Genomic DNA, 23009 nt, shown 5'->3' with positions numbered 1-23009 from the left:
AAAATGTCTACACAGCAAAACGCAGAACCCAAATGAAAGTTTCAATGCTCTTATTTGGTAGATACATCCAAAGACGTGCTTGTTTCCAATACAGTAGTGGAGATTTCTGCTTTGGAAGCTGCAGCAGTGTTTAATGGTGGGAATGTGGCAAGGCTTCACATCGTCAGCAAGTTGGGCTTTACGCTTGGAGTCTTCACTGAGCAGATACTGCGGATCATCGAAGAGCAACGAATCGCAAAGGCGGACACTTCGGTGCAGAATAGAAGAAATTGCTAGGCAAAGAAGCAGAGGATCATGAGGAAGAACTGGAATATGGATATGGGCAGTTTTAGCTAAGTTATGATTAAAAAATTTTTAAACATTTCATCCAAATTTTAAAAATTTTTTTGCAGTTCAAGGTTTTCTCCTTCAGGAACCCACACATTGGAAGGATTTCAATGAAATTTGGCACACGTATTCTTTTACATGGAAGCAACATTTAAGTGAAACAAAATTTTAATCTAAACATTGTAAACAGTTTTATGGTTGATAATATGTGGAAAATTTGTCCATAAAAATTTTAAAATCCGAAAATCACAGAAAATAATAGAAATAATTTACCAACAAGATACTGCACTTAATTGTACATTTATTAATGTAGGTTACTTTGCCATAGAAAAAATTTGCCAAATTTCCTGGAAAAGTGTGCCTTAAAATAACAATGTAACAAAAAGTTCAAAATTCTGGTCACAGCGTTAAAATTTTATTAACAATTCTGTAAAAATTATTTAAAGCAGATTGGATCCCTATACATAAGGGCGCAAAATTTCAGTGAGTTGAACAAAAAATGACAGGCGTGGATTTGCAAAGAGATCAGTGCAAGACTGCCACCATCTGTCCTTAAGAACTATGCAAACTTGTATTTCACAGTAGCAAAGATGACAAAGTGCTCATAGCTCTTTAGGTATGCATTTTAGAGCCCAGATTTACTAGCCTTTTTTGCTTTGAATGATTATTTCTGTCATATAATATGAATATTGAGCATTCCTTCTGGGACATCTTGTAGATACTGAGAGCTGACTACAGCCGCAGATAAGATTAGCCAAAGTTTTTGTACAAAGGAGCAAACGTTGTTTGGAAAGGATAGATTAAATTTGGTTAGTGATGAACTGCTTTTTGCTGTTAAAAATAGTTTGTCGTGTAGCTAAGTTGAAGTACGTAATTGCTGTAAGTTAGTATGGGTAGAGGCGATACTTGACAGACAGAATAAATTAATAATTGGTTCTTACCAATGCTCAAATTTAAATGAGGTAGTTGCTCAAATAGGTACCTGACTCAAAAAAATGGCAGTTGGTGTCAGTTTCAATTGACACTCAATATGTTGGCAAAAATACATTTTCAGAGTCAGTGGTAGGTATGAAATATTGTACAAAATTCTAAGTGCTTTCTTCATAAATTATTTTGAGCAATTAGTTCAACCTACTCGAAGTGAAGATGGCCATGATAACATGTTTGACATCTTAGAAACGTGTAAACCTGAACAAATAAATAGCATCACAACAGATGCAGGGTTCAGTAACCAAAAGGTCATGCAAAGTACAGTATATCTGTTTAAAAAGGCAGATAAATAATTTGATTGACACCTTCCTAAGATAATCTCCATTTCTTCCAAACTAACTACGATGACATAGACTGTATTTGGATTAAATTCAAAGAGATAGCATTAACAGCAGTTGAGAGATTCTTACTAAGTAAGATGATACAGATCCTCCTCAGTATGCAAAACAGATCAGGGCATTGCAAAATCAATGAAAAAGTGTGCAATATTTAAAAGAATGCAAATTCACAATGTTTCAAAATTTGCCGTTGAGTTCATTGTAATACACAACAAAATTGTCTCGAAATCTGGCAGAAAATCCAAAGAGTTTCATCATATGTAACGTACACAGCAGCAAGACACAATTAAGACTTTCACTGCATGATAGCAATAATAATGTTACCATTGACAGTGCCAAGAAAGCAGAATTACTAAACACGTTTTTCTGAAATCCCTTAAGCAAAGAAAACTTGCTAAATATTCCAGAATTTGAGCCATGAACAGCTGACATGAGTAACAGAAGCAGATGCCCTGGGTGTAGCAAAGTGACTTTAAATCACTTAATAAAGGGAAGTTTTCTGCTCCAGATTGCTTACCAGTTAAGTTCCTTTTGGGGTGTGCTGATGTAAGAGCTCTGTTTTCAGCAATGCCCTCTACCCGCAGCAAATGAAAGTGGCATTGCTGTATTGGAATGTGAATACAAAATTGCCATTTTTCACTGGTGAACAGGTGCTTATCCACATTACAACAGTGGCGGCATGTTAGTATGACAAGTACCCTCCACCATATTCTCATGTAGACTGTAGCTACTAATGTAATTGCTGTACAAACTCATAACTGACAAACAATGGAGTTATTCATTAGTAATGATATATGATGTGACCATAAAAAGTTCAAGCTTTACATCCTTTTTTCACCACAATAGCTAGAATGGGAAATGTAATTGCAGCATATTGTGTTGGACATTATAGCAATGTGATGACTATTTAGAAAAAAAAATTCTGCCTGCAAATACAAAAAGGTTGTATCTTTAAACTGTGCAAAGGAAATTTTTCTCCTAATTGTGGTCTGGCTGTTTTAACTCCATTGTTGACACTCGCCAAGATATGCTCAAAAAAGTAAATACATCGATGTTTTGTCATGCAGTGTAACCAAAATGTGAGCTTGAAGTCAGGGTCAGTCATTATAAAATGGACAATAGACTAAAGTGTCATAATTTTGATGTCCATTCCATTGACTGGTACTGACTTAAAACATTATTTATGTGATTGTTAATTAGAAAACTTGGACACTGTCTTTTGTAATCAAGGGGAGATATAACTTGCTGAAGGTTGTAGTTATAAAGCCAGTAAAGCAGGAAAGAAAAGGAAAATATGACTTGTCGGCTGAAAAAGTGAGAGGTAAAAAAACCTGATTATTATATACCACTGTGATGATAAGAGTATGAACATTGAGCTGGTACATAGTTCTAAATATGACCAGTGGATCCACTGAACTTAATGTTTGCTTCTAATGGTCGACGTGCTATCAGTGGTCTCATGCGTTCCCTACATAGATACTGGATAAAGATTTAAATTTAAGTATTAGTTCTCACGCCTGTAATCAGGAAATGTACCACACTAAATCTCCTCCCCTGGTCAAATTCAAATGATGATACCTTCCATCAACAGGATTTGTGTTTCTAGCATTTTTATTGTTTGGGGTTAGCCACAGTTTGACAGTGGCCATTGAGGTGGGTTGACAGCATTTTAGGTGTGATACCCAGATAGAATACTGCATAATAGCTGCAGCAATACATTACATTAAATCCAGTTTACTTTGTCATATGATATTCAGAAGTGAAGTGCAAAATATTGTAAGCATATAACACATTTAATTACAAGGTGTACAACTTTGCTTCCACCGTTTGCCAATAGGTGGCGGCAACAGTAAGTAGCGATCGAAAGAAACAGATTGCAGACGTCAGGCAGTTAGCTTTGACCTCATTCAAACATTAGACGATTTGTGTCTGCATCATAAAGTTGTTCTCGATTGAAAATGTCAGTTTATGACCCTAATTCTCATCATTTTGGGAGGTGTTACTGTTTTGTTTCAGTATAAAGAAAACAGCGGCTGAATCTCACGAATGCTCTCAAGTACGTATGGTAAGGACGCTATTAGTGAAAAAACGTGTTGTGAGTGGTTTCAACACTTCAAGAACGGTGATTTTAATGTCACAGACCAGCATAGTGGTGGAAGGGAGAATGTTTTCGAAGATGCAGAATTGGAGACATTGCTGAGTGAAGACTCGCGTCAAACTCAAGAAGAATTGGCACGATTAGTGGGAGTTACACAGCAAGCCATTTCAAAACTTCTCAAGGCTATGGGCATGATTCAGAAAGAAGGAACTTTGGTCCCGTGTGAGCTGAAACCAAGAGACGAACGGCGTTTGTGTGTTTGTGAACAGTTGCTTCAGAGGCGAAAACGGAAGGGATTTTTGCATCGCATTGTGACAGGGGACGAAAAATGGGTTCATTACGACAACCCTAAATGCAAAAAATCATGGGGATATCTCTGCCATGCTTCCACATCGATGGCCAAACTGAATATTCACAGCTCCAAGATCATGCTCCGCATTTGGTGGGACCAGCTCGGCGTCTTGTACTACGAGGTGTAAAAACCAAGTGAAACAATCACAGGTGATCGTTATCGAACACAATTAATGCGTTTGAGCAGAGCATTAAAAAACAAATGGCCGCAATACAGAGAGAGACGTGATAGTGATTTTGCAGCACGACAACGCTCGAGCCCACGTTACAAAAGAGGTCAAAACGTACTTGGAAACGTTAAAATGGGAAATCCTACCCCACCCACCATATTCTCCAGACATTGCTCCCTCTATCACCTGTTTAGATTAATGGCGTATGGCCTGGCTGACCAACACTTCTGATTTCATGAAATCACAAATTGTATCGATTCGTGGATCACTTCAAAAGATGAACAATTTTTTCGACGCAGGCTTCATACACTGCCCAAAAGATGGGAGAAAGTAGTGGCCAGCGATGGAAAATACTTTGAATGATACATATGTAACCAATTTGTTCCATTAAAGCCTCAAATGTTGGGGAAAAAACAGTGGAAGCAAAGTTGTACACATTGTACATTATGTAAAGAACATTAATATAGTAATGTAAATGTATATATGACTTACCGAACGAAAGTGCTGGCAGGTCGATAGACACACAAACACACACACAAAATTCAAGCTTTCGCAACAAACTGTTGCCTCATCAGGAAAGAGGGAAGGAGAGGGAAAGACGAAAGGATGTGGGTTTTAAGGGAGAGGGTAAGGAGTCATTCCAATCCCGGGAGCGGAAAGACTTACCTTAGGGGGAAAAAAGGAAGGGTATACACTCGCGCGCACACACACACATATCCATCCACACATATTCAGACACAAGCAGACATCTCACAAGCAGACATATTTAAAGACCTTACGGTAAAAAGGAGAAGGTGAATACAAAGTGAAACTACTGGCAAAAACAGAAAGAGAAAATAAGACGACAGAAAAGATTACGGTAAAAAGGAGAAGGTGAATACAAAGTGAAACTACTGGCAAAAACAGAAAGAGAAAATAATGGAATGTTTCCCTCTATTATATTAATAATGTAAATGGATAGATAAAAAATCTAGTCACCAAGCGATGGCAGGAGAAAACACACACAAAATGGTTAAACTTTTTCAACTTTTCGGAGCCAGTGGCCCATTTTTCTGGCAGAAGAGTTGAAGGAGAAGGCAGAGGGGTGAGGAAAAAAGACTGGAGAGGTTTAGGAAAAGGGGTACAGTTCAGGAAAGTCACCAGAACCCCGGATCAAGAGAGACTTATGAGACAGGATGAGAAGTAAAGACAGACTGTTGAGAACAGCACCAGTCAAGATTTGAAAACCTGAGAACTTAACAGTGGAAGACAGGATACAATGTAAAAGAAAGAGTACTGCTAAAATGTCGTGCACCAGTTAATAACAGTAAAAAAGCTAAGTAAATTGTACGTAACAGAGGTGGGAGGGAGATGGTGAAAAATAGACAGGTCAGGAAATGACAGATGTAGAAAATTAAACTTGAGTGAAGACAGTAGTAGTTACTGTGAATAAATGCTGAGAGAGAAGGAATTAACATAAATTAAGGCCAGGTGGGTGGCAAGAACCAAGGACATCTTGTCCTTGGTTCCCACCTGTGGAGTTCTGAGAAACTGGTTCTGGGGGAGGAAACCACAGGGTGCATGTGGTGAAACAGGCACTGAGGTCATGACTGTTGTATTGTAGAGCATGCTCTGCAACAGGATATTGTGTGTTGCTGGTATACACCCTTTGCCTGTTTTGCCCACCACATCTAGAATAGCTTTTCGCCGCCCTTCCAATCTCTATAATATCCTTGTCAGACCGTATGCTGCTCCTGCATCCATTTCCCTATCATATGGCTCCTACCCCTGTGACCGTCCTGCTGCAAGACTTACCCTATGTGCCCTCATTCCATCACCTATTCTGGCCCTGTAACTGGCAAAACATGTACTATCAAAGGGACAGCCACCTGTAAAACATGTAATATACCAGCTGTTGTGTCAACACTATTCAGCCTTTTACATGGGCTTGACTACCACCCAGTTGTCATTCAGGAAGAATGGGCATAGGCAGAAGGTGTTTACCAGCGACACACAATATCCTGTTGCAGAGCATGTTCTACAACACAACAGTCATGACGTTGGTGCCTGTTTCACCACACGCGCCATGTGAATTCTTCCCTCAGAGATCAGTTTCTCAGAAGTCCACAGGTGGGAACTAAGGACAAGATGTCCTCGGTTCTCGCCACCCACATAGCCTTAATTTACGTTAATTCCTCCTGTCTCAGCATTTATTCACAGTAACTAATCCTTTCTTCACCCCATTTTAATTTTCTACATCTGTCATTTCCTGACCTGTCTATTTTCCACTGTTCTCCCTACCACCCCTGTTACACACAATGGAGTTAGCTTTTCACTTGACTTGTACATGATATTTTAGTAGTAATCTCAGTCAACTCTTCTGCCATAAGAAGAGGCCACTGGCTCCGAAAGCTTGTAAGAGTTTAACATTTTTGTGTGTGTGTTCTCCTGCTGCCACTTGGTGAGTAGATTTTTTTATCTATCCTTTTACATTATATCATCAATAATTCATTATTTTCATTGTTAATATATTAATGGAAATTCCTGGGAGGAAATTCTAATAATGGAAACTGTAAAGGTAACACATTTTTGTTTTGTATCAGTTAGCTTTGCAAAGTTCTCAGGATTTTTTGTTTGTCGAATGCTCAACATCTCAACTGTACAGTAAGTGTTTATCTTTACTGCTCCTATTCAGAAATGAAGGTAATATTTGTAGATCATATTCTGGTTTAGAAACCATGAAAAAGGGCCAACTGACACATTTTCCTACAGCAAGCTGAAGTAGACAACTTTTGAGTAGGGAAAATCTTTTTTATATTAAAAAAAACACACACATTATTAAATGGTAACAAGAGCTTATACTGATGTCCTTGATTGCAGGTTATAGGTGAAAAAAGAGTACTTCTTTATTCACCAACTGATTCGGATGCCTTATATCCTCCAAAAAGTGGCTTGGTTACTAACACAGCCCAAGTAGACCCAGAAGCACCTGATTATGAAAGTTTCCCTTTGTACAAAGAAATCTCAGCAATGGAAACTGTGCTCTTGCCAGGAGAGATGCTGTACATTCCACCTGGATGGTGGCACCATGTAAGAGCTTTATCTACCAGTTTCTCTGTTAGTTTCTGGTGGATGTGAAATTAAACAACAAATAAGCAAAATCTGAAGAAGAAAGATAATGCAAAGAATTGTTGGATAAATGTGTTTGTTTAAAGATCACAAAACAGGTAATAACTATAAGAACTCCTTAGTAAGCTGTAAAACATAATTTTTCTGAAATGAAAATGTTGTGTGTCCATAATGAGACTTTTTGAACATACATTCTTCTGTTTCAGATAATTTACCAGTGTGATGAAGCAGAGCTATTATTTTGTGAAGTATTATTATAACTAAAGCACCTAAATTCGTATATAATCAAAATTATAAGCATAAATTCTAATGTGAAAATGAAATAACTCATTCATAATCCAGAATTTGAGTACCGGATGTAAAAATTAGAAAACTAAAAGTTCAGTGATGGCACATTCAAGAATTGTGAGATTTTATTGGGTTTAAGGTAGAGATTTGATAATCCAGAGGTTTTGTGTTTGATCTTTGATCCCCAGTTGCTACTAGAATTTTATTCTGGCAGTTAATGTCACATTTGTAACCAACACACTTCGTGTTCATTAAAAAGACTGTGTCAGCTGTGTTTGCAGTTAAATTACATATTCACCATTATTACTGTCCTTCGTGCATTGTTTGGCTGATTCTGTTTTGGATCAAATGGCGACATAAGTATGCCACCTTCAAAATGTTGTTAAGCATTGTGGAGTTTTCAGATTAATATCATTACTTTTATGATTTGTTGTGGAAACCTCAGTATTGGTCTGCTTGGATTCGGATGATGAACACTATCATTATTAGAGTAACAAAAAAGCAGAATTTTTGGACAATTTTTTCAGGTGGAAAAATTGACAATGTTCTATTTAATTTTGATAAAGGATGTGATTTAATGTGTATTTACCATTTTTATGCTTTCCTTTAATGTTTTTCAATGTCTGTTCTGCATGATTTATTGAGTATAGATAAAAAGAGATGTACTATGTTGCTGAAATTAGTAATTTTAACTAAGTGTGCTAAAATGCTGCAAAAATGAAATTTAAAGTGTTATCCTGATACCCAGCAGTGCCTTTTAATAGAATACAACCTATGCTCAATAAATATGGTGAAGAATTTGCAGGAAATATGGTATGTTTGTGAACTAAATATGCATATTGGGCAAAGGCAACATGTGAGATAAGCTTGTGTTAAGCATCCGTATGGTTTTGGATTGAAGCATTGTCCTTATTGGTGTTTCATCCAAGGCAAGAAGAGTAAGTATTTAGCAGGGGCAAGATACAGTGAATCAAAGAAAGGGTGGAGCAAAATAACCCCTTTAAATGCAAAGGAGCCGCTGCACTGTATGGCAGTATAGGGTGGGCTGCGCATCATTATGCAATATTGCCAGGATCCATTTGTTTAAGTACTGTGGTGCACATCTCATTCTCTCTAGTTTGTGGCCAAAGATTTTCACATAGGTAGCTGCTTTCAGTGCCCTGAATCGGAACATTTTACCTGTAACCTTTCAGGATTTCATTAACCCTGAGCAAAGCCACATCATGCTTTGCCTCATCAATTCAAAATCTTACTTCAAGCAACACAACTCGTCACCCATAAAGGTCCATTCAGGAAAGGTGGGGTCTCTATCCACAGTTAGTGATTTATTTGGGAATAAATGTGGAACCATATGCTCTTTTTGGATTTTTAATACAATTTATTGTACGATTAACATGTTTTCGAGCCACTGCAGGCTGCTCATCAGATGTATCTGTTAAAAGAACATTATATCATGGGTCAAGTGCAGCTAGATGCTGGGAAAAACAGCAGAACCATAGCTGTTGATAGTGGAATGTTTTTGAAAAGGAAAGGTTGTTATTGCTAATTTAAATCACAGTTGCAGTTTGTCATCCATAATTGATAGATTAAAACGCCCCCCCCCCCCCCCCCCCCACCCCCATGTTGACAGTCGCTACGCAATTCCATCCTGCCATGTTTCTGTTCATGAGTTAGTTCATGAGGTTGGAACTGCAGACATAGTTTTAGCCTTGCCCAATTTTTCCATTACAATTCTATAAACACCTCCCATATTTATGCTTCTGTAACATCTGCCATCATTTCAACTGTCAATGACCTTTAGTTGAGATTCAGAGAAAATTCACTGTGTTGTTACTGCAGAGCCACTAAGGAACATTTTTCCACACAAGCGATTTATCACTTGGTGCCACTTATCCCTGCTTCCCTCCTCTTTTTTCCTCATACATTTTCACTCTTGTCAGTTTTTGCATGTGCTGTATACAAATCTTGTACTTGGCCACCCCTAACACCTCTCAGCTTGGTGCCCCAAGCGGTTGGTCTTAATTGTGGAATGCCCTGTACAGAAATGTTAGAATTGCGATGCCTCTGGTGCACACAAAGTGATGGCTTTTGACACTTGGGGCTTAAATTGGCTCTGTATCAGTGGTACAAAAAGTTGCAGGCCCAACGGGATGCTTCAACCATTATGGAAATGCTTGTATCACTTCAAAAGCACTATTTCCATGCTTCTGCTGCAGCATGAGGTGACAGTTGCTTGCCATTTGCCCAAGTTTGAAGCAGAATTCCATTTTAGAACGTAAGTTTTTCAGGCTTGACAGTATTACTGCACCACACCTTACTTTCACAATGCATACACAAAATCTACTTATCTGGACAACCACACAGTTTCGCAAGCAAATGGTGACAGGTTGACTTTAAGGTATTTCACACCAGCAACTCGTTCATCTTATTTATTCTTCATAGGTCGTATTTCTCATAACACCAGAGATGTTTTATAATCCTGATATTAATTGTTAACATATTTTTGTGTAAATATAAAGTCAAGATGACAAGACTTTTGTATCTTATTTTCTTGTGGAGGCAATAAATAACATTTATTTAATGTGTACAGTTTTTATTTTTCACAAAACCCATTTGTTTAACTTCTTATGTTCATGACTTAAAATCTTGCTCTGTTGTAGCCCAAACTCACAAAACCGTCAAAGATAAGAAAAGTTGTTTAATAGTGATGTAGCAGCGGACAAAAGCTGAGGATGATCGCTGTAGCTTATGAAGTTTGAGGTCTGTTTATTGATGTTAATACAGCTAAGGGCTGTAAATAACAACAGATCTTTCGAGGTTGAGACAGGAGAACTATCTACAGCTGCAGACAGAGTAAGACAAGATATGAAAGAACTGGTGATAACGTATTTATATGTTGTCCTCTGAAACATTGACGTAAAATGATTTAAAAAATAACAGCAAAGCCAGACAATAAGTGATACTCATCAGTAACAAATATGGGTTTGTGCATTTTGAAATGCATTTTACTTTATTTTTTAATGTACAGTATAGCAGGTTTTCTAATTAGGGTTCAATTCAAGGATGGCAGAAAATGTGCCCCTTAGTCATGCTGCTAAAAACTGTGTATTGAGATATCTACATGTATAGTAACATGCACTGCTCTATTTTGCAAGATATGGAGCCAGATTAACGATTATTTTTCTGGTACACCAGCCAGCCTTGTAACATCCCTTGCTGGGTTAGTTACACTAAAAGAAAATTGCTGATGAAGAATCCGTTTACCAACCTGCACAAGGAATTGGGCAAATGTGTGTCTCTGTTTGAATAAAGTAGCTCTTCAGGCAGATTGTACTCATACACTTAAATCCTGTGTATTTGTTCAGTGCCAGATAATTGCTCAGATACAGCTTGCAAAATAAATAATTGGTTTTTATAAAAAAGGAAAAGGTTCATTGACAGATACTGTAATTCAGATGATAGATGCTTAAATAAAAAATCTGGATAATGTCTTAACAAAAACAAACACAATGAAATGCTGCTCAATAAGTGAAAGTCCTAGGCCACATAATCAAATTAAATGAAATTGAAGTTTCCAAGTATCGACGATATTCTGAGTCCGAATGATTGTGAAACTGTCCAGAGTTAGTTCGAAACTTGTGTGAGACTCTGTCACTGAAACCAAGAGTAAATTTGGCAAAATCTAAAACAAACGAAAATATTTCTATCAGTTGAAATAGTGCAGCCTTCTACCACAAATCATGTGTGTGTCTCAGAGTGACTGCTGCTGGCAACTACTGCACAAATTGACCCATTAACTGGCTGGCCTACTGACAGTGACTGCTGATTTCCCATGGTTTATGTAGCCTGTTCATTCTCCCCGGTGTTTCACAAATATGTAATTTTGGAATCCATTTACATTTAACACATGCAACATATAAGTAACATACCTCAAAAGATGTGTTTCTTGACGCTGATCACTCTGTCCTTTTGTCTACAGACCATACACTATATTTAAATGAGCATTAAAAGTATAAATCTCTTGACACTGCAAAAGATACAAACGACAATTTGAATAAAATTATTATGAAATACACAGCCACCAGCTTGCGTAATTGAGCCACACTCACAACACATTTATTCTAAATGACACCAAATTTGAGTAACAGGCAATTTTCGTATTGGCTCATAAAGTCAGTCATTAATTTCATTATATTATTAAATTACAGCTACTACTTGGATAAGTAAGGGTGAACATTACGCATAGGTTGTCACAGATTTGTATTCGTAATACATGTTGATTATTGTATACAGGCTGACAAACTGAGCATTGCAAGGGTATTCATTTTGCCAATTTTGTATTATAAACAAAACCTTATATGTACTCCTGCAGTAGACTCACTGGGATATGACTCTAGGCAGTTTCTGGACACTAGGCCCAGCTACTTTGCATTTTGTAAATATTTCTATGGCAACGCCTCTTCATAGCTCTGTAGACAGCTATTGCTTTGGCCTATAGCCATTTGCACATTGCAATTGAAAGCTATCAAAAGAACTGCCAGGTGTCAAGGATTCTGTAAGTTGACTCTACTGTAGGCATGTCTTAGTAGTGAAGAATAAATTTGCTAAAACTATATAGAATTTTTTCATGCATCGTGGTGTTTTATGTCATCTCTCTTGAACCATGTTTTACAACGATTTATTTATGTAGTATATTTAGTGGATACTGTCTGCGAAATATGTTGTGGATAGTTAGTAACAAAGAAGTTATAAGTTTAAATTGTACACCTGATGCAGCAGTTTTTCACACATCTCACTGTTTCTGGTTTAGGTTTAGGAGGCTGCAACACACACACACACACACACACACACACACACACACACACACACACACACACACACACACACAGTAGACATGGGACAAATGTAACAGCTACCAGCCACAGCTGTCTGCCTCCAATTGCTGGTTAGATATTGTTTGTGGCTGTATGCATTTGTGCACAGCAATGCTTTAAATGGTTTTGTGCAGTTTCAAGACTCATAAACACAGTTCAGTTTTCGTAATTGTGGCTGTATAAGCAAATTCAAAGCTGCAATGAATTTGTCTCCTTGATACAGAGAGTTTGTTGTACTTAGTTTTCATGTGGGTAGTCTGTAACATGTAGGTCAATTTAAGTCGTATTTTGGGGTCAGCAAATTGCAGTTAGTGGAAGGCCCCAGTAAAATGGCTGGCAGCTAACCCCACCCCAACCTACTCCAACCAGCTAGTGGAAGGCCTCAGTAAAATGGCTGGCAGCTAACCACACCCCAACCAGCTGGACTTTCCAAGACCCATGTGAGTACACCAGCAGAAACATGCCATCTCCTGAGAAATTCCCACAGCCTTCACCTTACTTTATCTGGCCTTGCCCATAACTTAACTAGCCCTGTTCTGTCAAAAACATGTCAACCACTAACTGCCAAGTGCCTGATGGTCGTAATCTTGCAGCCTGCACGTGGTTTCCAGTGGTTTTTCATGCTTGTTTTGGAAAATGGTCCCCAGTCTTTTGACTTTGAAATCACTATACACAAACAGTTGAAGTACAGTAACACACATGCTACAATACTTTGTGATGCACAGGCAGTTATAGCACACAAATTTCTTCCGTGTTAATTGATAGCTATGGTGACAGAAAGTGCAAGCCACAAAGTAATTGCCAAATCATAAAATAGAAAAGCAAATGCAGTAAACATGAAACAGTTGCTAGAAAGACCAACAAGAATTTCTTATTGTGAATGTTTTACACCTTGAAGTACTCTTCAAGAAATATATTTTTCACATTGGAAACATTTTTATAAGTAAGTTGGTACGGTGGTCTTGAAAGTATATAAATGGTTACAGAAGAAAAGTACTTTCTTTCCAGAACACAGCAAAATTGGTGCACTGTAACTTGGATACTGTGTCACCGTCTCCCTTTAGACATGGAGATTGGCATGGTTGGATGAGTTATATCCACAGTGGTACAGCTAGCATTATTGAAGAACAAACACATCAGAAAGTTACCTGTGGAGAGGCCACATGTATGGTTCTGAAGAGTAGAAGGTACCTTTTCAGTAATTGCAGCAACAAGCTGTCTGGTGAAAGAATGATCTGGCCTTGTAACAGTAGCAAACATGGCCATGCTGTGTTGATACAGCAACATGTCCGCAAACAAGGGAAAACTGTGGTTACTGTACACCCTGAGGATGTGCAGTACTTCTGTATGGCTTAATAATGGTGGCATGCTTCTTGATATACAGAAAATAAACAGCCACCCTTGAGAGTTCAAAAATCTTACATGCTAGAACATTTTGAAAGATAGATTGGAGTTCTATACATCCTAGAGATGCAAAACAGTTGTTCAGTAGTGTAATGAACAAGAAAATTGGAATGCAGATAAAATATACTATGAATAACATAGTGAATGGATTATTACAGCCTAGATACACACAGCCATGAACTGTTACAGTAGTGGAAGCAGATGTGAGTTAGATTATAAAAGTCAATGTTTTGGTCACAAGCTGCTACCATTAATGCTGATGGCTGGTTTTGGCTGTACAGCCATCATCGGATTTAATGATTTAAGCAGCAATACATAGGTGTGTAGTCAATATCTGGTGAATACTGGCAATGTTGTAATCATTAGATGTGATGATGGCTGCCCATCAGACTGGTAATCAATTTTAATAAAGTAACATGTGACCAAGATAACTTTTGAATCTAATCTTGCACAAAGATCATAGGTATTTTCCACAAGCCCAAACAGCATCTTTTCAAGAGTACAGTGCATGCCTACTAACTCTGCACATGAGTTTTGCGGAAAAATGTATGATGAGATAGAGATTATTCAGTACAGTGTGAGATATGAAAATTTACTTCTAATGGTGGACTGAAATTGACTTCTGGAAAAAGAAGAAATATCTGAGAGAACATGAACTAGAGGCAGGGAATGAAATGGGGAACCACATGCCAGAATTTCACACACTGCACAATTTAATCATTACTAACATTTGGCTTAAGAATCATGAAAGAAGGTTGTATATGTGGAAGAGATGTGGAGACACCAGATATCACATAGAATATACTGTGGTAAGATGGAGACGTAGAAACAAAAGCTGAAACTGCAGAACTTTTCCAGGGCAGATATGGACCCTGACCGTAATTTGTTATGAACTGCAAATTAAAATGGAAGAAAGGTAGGAAAGTAAGGAGGTGGAGCTTGGATAATTTAGAAAAGACATATGTTGTTGAGTGTCCCAAAGGGAACAATAGGAAGTGATTGAAATACAGTAGGCTTCATTGAGAGATGAATTAGTGAAGGCAGCAGAGGAACAACTTGGCAAAAAGACAAGGCTGGGCAGAAATCCTTGAATGATACACAATTTATTGGATAAAATATAAAAATGAAGCAGGCAAAAGGGATAGAGATGTGTAGAGAATGCGACTGACAGAAAGCGGCAAAGCAGTAACAGCTCAAGGACAAACGCAAAGTTATAAAAATACACATGTCAATGTCAGATGCTGTAACAGGAAAAAAAAAACTACTTTGGTGAGAAGATAATCAGTTTTATGAGGATTTAGATATCAGATGGCATGCAATATCGAAGGAAAGATTGATGTGGAATTTGAAGGCAATGAAAGAATAAGTAAAAGCAAGATGCCTGGAGTAGATAACATTCTCTCAGAATTATTAAGGTTTTTGGGAGAACCAGGCATGATGAAACTATTCCGTGTGGAATGTATGAGAAACCCTCAGAGTTTGAGAAGAACTTAATGAAGGCATATGCTGAAAGGTGTATTCTGAAACTGTCAATTTAATAAGTAATGAGTGAAAATACGAACACAACATATCTGCAGAAATGTGAAATGGCTAGTAGAGGTAACTGTGGGGGAAGACGAATTTGGGTTCCAGGCAGATATAGAGATGTGCGAGGCAATGCTGACCATACTACTTATTTTAGAAGACAGACTGTAGAAAAGATTGTGACAATGTTTATTGGAATACACCCTTTGAAATTCTTAAGGCGATAGAGATAAAATACAGAGAGTGAATGGTTATCTACCACTTGGGGTAAAACCAGACTAGACAGTCAAAAAACATGAAAGGGAGGTAGCAGCCAAGAAAAAAGAACTAAACAGAGCCGGCCGAAGTGGCCGTGCGGTTAAAGGCGCTGCAGTCTGGAACCGCAAGACCGCTACGGTCGCAGGTTCGAATCCTGCCTCGGGCATGGATGTTTGTGATGTCCTTAGGTTAGTTAGGTTTAACTAGTTCTAAGTTCTAGGGGACTAATGACCTCAGCAGTTGAGTCCCATAGTGCTCAGAGCCAACTAAACAGAGTTGTTGTCTGTCTGCCATGTTACACAATCTGTACATTGAGCTAGCAGTAAAGGAAAATAAGGTTAAATTAGGAAAGGAATTTAGGTAGAAGAAATAAAAAAGCTTGTACTTTGAAAATCAGTTGGATGTATAGCTAGTGTCTTGGAAAGAGGGGTGTAAGATGACCACTAACAAAAGTAAAACAGTGGTATTTGAGTGTAGTCAAATCTGGGGGTGCTAAAAGAATGAGATTAGGTGATCAGACACAAAAGATTGTAGAAGAATCTTGCTACCCGGGGCAGCAGATCAATTGACAGTAGCAGAAGTAAAGAGAATTATATAACAATATTATGAAGAGGAAAGTTGCTGCTCACCATACAGTGGAGATGCTGAGTTGCAGATAGGCACAACAAAAAGGCTGTCACAAACAAAGCTTTTGGCCATTAAGGCCTTTGTCAACAATAGACGTAGACGCACACCCACACACACGCAAACACAGCTCATACAAACGATTGCAGTCTCAGGCAATTGAAACCACTGTGTGTCTGTATCTATTGTTGACAAAGGCCTTAATGGCTGAAAACTTTATTTATGAGTCTTTTTTTGTTGTGCCTTTCTGTAACTCAGCATCTCCTCTATATGGTGAGCAGCAACTTTCCTTTTCATAATATTGTTACATTCCATCCTGGATTTTCCATTGTTTGAGAATTATATAATATAGATTAGCAATAGCAAGAAATGCCTTTATGAAAAAGAGGGAGAATATAAATGTAAGCTTTAGAAAGTGCAGTCTGAATATATGTTGCAAATCTAGATCTCTTCAGAACACCTTGACTAAAAGAAGGCAATAAGTTAGTAGGACGCATTGATGCATCAAAGAATACAAGTAGTTAACTGGTAATGGAGGGAAGTGTCAGGAGTAAAAACGGTGGAAAGAGAGAAAGAATAGGCAGGCTCGCTTGGATGTATGGTGCAGAAGTTACACAGAAGTGAAGAGACTTGTATGTGAAAGACTAGGGTTGAGAGCAGCATCAAATTAGAACGTAACAGAAGCCTACATCACCATATTCTTTCTTTGGAGAGCCAGCACTCAAATCTTTGTCTGGAACCCTTGTTAAGATTTTTTGTACTTGAGACAAATGGCAGGAGGTGATTTCTTAAACACAACTCCTCTTTACCCCAATCTGGGTGTTAGTTCTATCCCAAATATCCTTGATAATGATAAGACGTTAAATGATGATCTTACTTCTATTCCCTTTTCTTGAGAATCTTAGCCTGAAGTACACTGTACAGAGTATTGCTTGAATGTGTGCTGAGTAATGAAAATTTGTGCCAGACTGGTACTGGAACCTGGATTTTTTTGCTTTTTGTGTGTGGTCACCTCAACCACTGGGCTGTCTGAAGTATTCTCCAGCAGTGCCTCATACAGTACTTTCATTCCACTGATATTTCCATGTAAGATTTCTGAATACTGCTCACAAGAAGTAGAAATTAGCACCATTCTGGCACAAATTATCATTGCTTGCCAATATTTATTACATTGCAGACTTAGCAAATCTGATCAGTTTCCTCTGAAAAGGAGTGTACAAGCATTTCCATAAAATGTAAAGTACATAAAGTTGAAAAAAAATTATTTTATATATATATTTTAAATTTAAGCAAACTTTGATAAAAGACTGGTAATTAAGAATTTATATTTGTAGTTAAAACTAAATTTTTGTGTGATATGTAATCAGAAATAAGAAGACAGGATTTTTCATAAAAATGGCACATGCTAATTAGCATATATTTGAATTTTTTTGTATCAATGACGTAGATGTTTGAACTGAATAAAAACAATAAAGACCAAAAGGAGAGACAAACCAGCAATCCATTGGTTACAAGCCTCGAGTGCTGCCGAGTCTTTCCCATCTTTATGTGTTTCGCATTTTCCAGAGATGGTTATAGAACATGCACCTTCATTTAAAAATTTGCATTTGCTAGAACTTGTACCTAGACTCTCACGTGGCAAGCAAGCACTTTACTGCAGGGCCATACTGCCTGTTGGAAAACTGCAATTATTTTAGGATATTAAAATGCTCTTGGAAAGCTTCAAAGTTGATTTTCTCAAGACTTTTTGGGAGTTGCATCAAATTGCTTTTGGTGATTGACATCTGAGTTCAGAACATCATGTACCATAAATATAAAAAATTACAAAAATCTGGTTGCCATGTGGTCTTCTTGTGAGATCATTTCATGTCATCGTAGTTCTATTAACTGCATTCTCACTGATCTGTTCATTTCATTTCAGTTAACCTCATTCAGTCAAGACCAATTTTCTCAGTATTTTGCAGTTGTTATAAATGCCTCATTTTTACAACTGCACGTTTGTTTCAAAGTTCCTACAGAAAAACAAACTCAGTTTAAAGAAATGAAATCCCATGTATTACACAGCTTCAAACTTCTGATTACATATAAGTTAATGTGTTAAAATATTTGACACTAAGCATGTAACTGTCATCAAGGTTTGAAATTATATGTAAAGTTTCCTGCAAGCTGTGAAGTGCTCATATTCTCAGGTGCTGGGTGGATGTAATACAGGAATTTACGTGTGGTAAATTATGCTGCCTGAAGATATATATACAGTTTTTAATCTTAATGCTTGTCTTACTGTGTTAAACTTTTAATGTAAGATTACACTTCTTAATGAGTAGATCATGACAGAATTTTAAATTCAGTCAGAAATTTTTGTTGCCCATGGAAGCTGTTAGGTAGGCATTCGGAAACTGGGATTGGTTCCATGAACCAGGGTAGCTATTTAGTGATATAGCTTAAACAAAGATAATGAATTCAAATATGTGGCAGATTATAACCCAGTATTTGTCGAAAATTGGGGCTATTAACTCAAAATAAAAATAATCTAGATGCAGATACATGAAGGAAGTGTAAAAAAAAGTTTCAGATGTTCAATGTTCTTTGGAAAAAAGAGCTACTAAGGAGTGTTCCAGTAATAAATGAAACGAACAACTTTGTATTCTACAACCTTCCATAATGCATTAGACTGTAAGGACTTACAAAAAGCCCATTCAATTGGAGGAAATAAAACTGCGGAGATAAGCATCGCAAATGTAGTTGTGAAAGTCAAGATTCGTTGTTATGGTACAGACAATGGTTGGCAGTACTGTGGAAACAGTATGTCATCTTGTGCTGTTCATTTATTTTATTTGTGACTATGCGTGCGCATGTAAGGTACCGTAACTCGTGACGCCATTATATAGTTTGGGAATGGCAGGAGAGAGGAAATTCTTTGAATATCATCTGCCTCCTTGCCAAGCATATCTTTGTAAGGTGGACTGACAATGGGACCATGCCTATTTGTCATTACTGATTTCATTCAGATTTATGGTACATGCAGGGCTTGTCCATAAATGAAAATGACAAAAGTTGGAGCTCCAGATGCCCAAGGTTGTAGACGAAACAGCAGTTTTGGTGTTGGTTGGGTGAAGCATCGGGCACTTGCGATAGCATAGTTTCCACCAGTAGATAGTGCAGCAGAAAGATAACAGAACGGTAATCCGAGGGCTGTGGGGTCATATCCCCATGTGGAAACATTTTTATTTTAAATTTTTGTGTTACTTACACTGCAAGTAAACTGAGATAACGTTCAATACAGGTATTTTGCATTTGTTAGTATTTCCAGAAAAAGCATGAAAAGAAGAGGCGAAAGAAAATGTGGGATTATAAATAAATTTCCAGGAAGGGATTACAAAGTGTACATGAGATCTACATATATAAAATTAGATACTTTTATTATTTTGTATGCATGCATTATTTACACATGCTGGGGTGATCGCATCATAAAAAACAGGTAAAACTGTAATTTCCTTTATTTTTTGGACATGTTATAAAAGCCACTTTTTTGCAGTTACATATTTGTTTTAAAGTTTCTATAAAAAAAAAAAAAAAACTCAGTTTCTGTTCATAAAAGGTTTGCTTTCATCGTTTGGCAGCACATCACACTTAACACATTATTTCGCCAAATACTTTTGATGAACAGTGAAATGTATTTTGATTCAATCTTCTTGGGGTATGGTACATTTTTCTGTCTCAATGAGAAAAGAGCTGTTTTGAAGCTTTCCCTAGCATTTAAAAAAAGACATCACAGTGTTCCACAAGGGAAGTGCATCTGGGGGGAGATCACTTTAATACCGCACAATGGCTGTCCTCCTTGATCTTGAAATATCTTGTTATATAATTATGGATTTTGTTTGTCCTCCACACAAGTCAATTATCAGAAGTAGTTTGTTCTCTTCCACTTAAGCTTCAATGGATCAGTCAAAAATTTTTTGTATAAAAAATGTAATGGTGACATTCCTCACATGCTCATCCATCACTTTTTTAATACTATTTTAAGCATTCATAGACTCTTGGCAGTAATTTTCCAGATAGCATATTGTGCTGTATTCAAGTGGGTTACTTTGTTCATTTTTTGGTTTATGTAATGTAAATAATGTAAAAGTTGAGAATAAAAAAAATAAAAATAAAAATAGTTTCTGCATTGGGATTCAAGCCACATCTCTGTTGGAGTGCACTCAGCAACAGCGATACCTACAAGACTGCATCACATCCCTCGTCGAACTGCAGCAACTTCTACTGTATTATTTCTATGTAAGATTGGAGTCATTATGAACCCATGAACCATGGACCTTGCCGTTGGTGGGGAGGCTTGCGTGCCTCAGCGATACAGATGGCCGTACCGTAGGTGCAACCACAACGGAGGGGTATCTGTTGAGAGGCCAGACAAATATGTGGTTCCTGAAGAGGGGCAGCAGCCTTTTCAGTAGTTGCAGGGGCAACAGTCTGGATGATTGACTGATCTGGCCTTGTAACATTAACCAAAACGGCCTTGCTGTGCTGGTACTGCGAACGGCTGAAAGCAAGGGGAAACTACAGCCGTAATTTTACCCAAGGACATGCAGCTTTACTGTATGATTAAATGATGATGGCGTCCTCTTGGGTAAAATATTCCGGAGGTAAAATAGTCCCCCATTCAGATCTCCGGGCGGGGACTACTCAGGAGGACGTCGTTATCAGGAGAAAGAAAACTGCCGTTCTACGGATCGGAGCGTGGAATGTCAGATCCCTTAATCGGGCAGGTAGGTTAGAAAATTTAAAAAGGGAAATGGATAGGTTAAAGTTAGATATAGTGGGAATTAGTGAAGTCCTGTATGATTAAATGATGATGGCGTCCTCTTGGGTAAAATATTCCGGAGGTAAAATAGTCCCCCATTCAGATCTCCGGGCGGGGACTACTCAGGAGGACGTCGTTATCAGGAGAAAGAAAACTGCCGTTCTACGGATCGGAGCGTGGAATGTCAGATCCCTTAATCGGGCAGGTAGGTTAGAAAATTTAAAAAGGGAAATGGATAGGTTAAAGTTAGATATAGTGGGAATTAGTGAAGTTCGGTGGCAGGAGGAACAAGACTTTTGGTCAGGTGATTACAGGGTTATAAATACAAAATCAAATAGGGGTAATGCAGGAGTAGGTTTAATAATGAATAAAAAAATAGGAGTGCGGGTTAGCTACTACAAACAGCATAGTGAACGCATTATTGTGGCCAAGATAGACACAAAGCCCATGCCTACTACAGTAGTACAAGTTTATATGCCAACTAGCTCTGCAGATGATGAAGAAATTGATGAAATGTATGACGAGATAAAAGAAATTATTCAGGTAGTGAAGGGTGCCATGGGTGACTGGAATTCGTCAGTAGGAAAATGGAGAGAAGGAAACATAGTAGGTGAATATGGATTGGGGGGAAGAAATGAATGAGGAAGCCGCCTTGTAGAATTTTGCACAGAGCATTACCTAATCATAGCTAACACTTGGTTCAAGAATCATAAAAGAAGGTTGTATACCTGGAAGAATCCTGGAGATACTAAAAGGTATCAGATAGATTATATAATGGTAAGACAGAGATTTAGGAACCAGGTTTTAAATTGTAAGACATTTCCAGGGGCAGATGTGGATTCTGACCACAATCTATTGGTTATGATCTGCAGATTGAAACTGAAGAAACTGCAAAAAGGTGGGAATTTAAGGATGTGGGACCTGGATAAACTGAAAGAACGAGAGGTTGTAGAGAGTTTCAGGGAGAGCATAAGGGAACAATTGACAGGAATGGGGGAAAGAAATACAGTAGAAGAAGAATGGGTAGCTCTGAGGGATGAAGTAGTGAAGGCAGCAGAGGATCAAGTAGGTAAAAAGACGAGGGCTAATAGAAATCCTTGGGTAACAGAAGAAATATTGAATTTAATTGATGAAAGGAGAAAATATAAAAATGCAGTAAATGAAGCAGGCAAAAAGGAATACAAACGTCTCAAAAATGAGATCGACAGGAAGTGCAAAATGGCTTAGCAGGGATGGCTAGAGGACAAATGTAAGGATGTAGAGGCTTGTCTCACTAGGGGTAAGATAGATACCGCCTACAGGAAAATTAAAGAGACCTTTGGAGAGAAGAGAACCACTTGTATGAATATCAAGAGCTCAGATGGCAACCCAGTTCTAAGCAAAGAAGGGAAGGCAGAAAGGTGGAAGGAGTATATAGAGGGTTTATACAAGGGCGAAGTACTTGAGGACAATATTATGGAAATGGAAGAGGATGTAGATGAAGACGAAATGGGAGATAAGATACTGCGTGAAGAGTTTGACAGAGCACTGAAAGACCTGAGTCGAAACAAGGCCCCGGGAGTAGACAACATTCCATTAGAACTACTGATGGCCTTGGGAGAGCCAGTCATGACAAAACTCTACCATCTGGTGAGCAAGATGTATGAGACAGGCGAAATACCCTCAGACTTCAAGAAGAATATAATAATTCCTATCCCAAAGAAAGCAGGTGTTGACAGATGTGAAAATTACCGAACTATCAGTTTAATAAGTCACAGCTGCAAAATACTAATGCGAATTCTTTACAGACGAATGGAAAAACTGGTAGAAGTGGACCTCTGGGAAGATCAGTTTGGATTCCGTAGAAATGTTGGA

At 37.9% G+C, this 23009-nt stretch overlaps 1 protein-coding gene across 1 annotated transcript in view; it reads left to right on the top strand.

The window, feature by feature from the left end:
* LOC126237073 (bifunctional peptidase and arginyl-hydroxylase JMJD5) overlaps positions 1-10251 on the top strand; it is a 107719-nt gene extending 97468 nt beyond the window's left edge. The window contains exons 7-8 of the mRNA XM_049946868.1: positions 7134-7480; positions 7589-10251. Of these exons, the coding sequence (XP_049802825.1) occupies positions 7134-7391 (258 nt within the window). The 3' untranslated portion in view covers positions 7392-7480; positions 7589-10251. The remainder of the gene's footprint in view (positions 1-7133; positions 7481-7588) is intronic.
* Positions 10252-23009: the final 12758 nt, after the last annotated feature.

The sequence above is a fragment of the Schistocerca nitens genome, chromosome 2, assembly GCF_023898315.1.
Source record: "Schistocerca nitens isolate TAMUIC-IGC-003100 chromosome 2, iqSchNite1.1, whole genome shotgun sequence".
Taxonomy (NCBI): domain Eukaryota; kingdom Metazoa; phylum Arthropoda; class Insecta; order Orthoptera; family Acrididae; genus Schistocerca; species Schistocerca nitens.
Note: the sequence above shows the minus strand (reverse complement) of the source record. Positions and strands in the feature narration are given on the sequence as shown.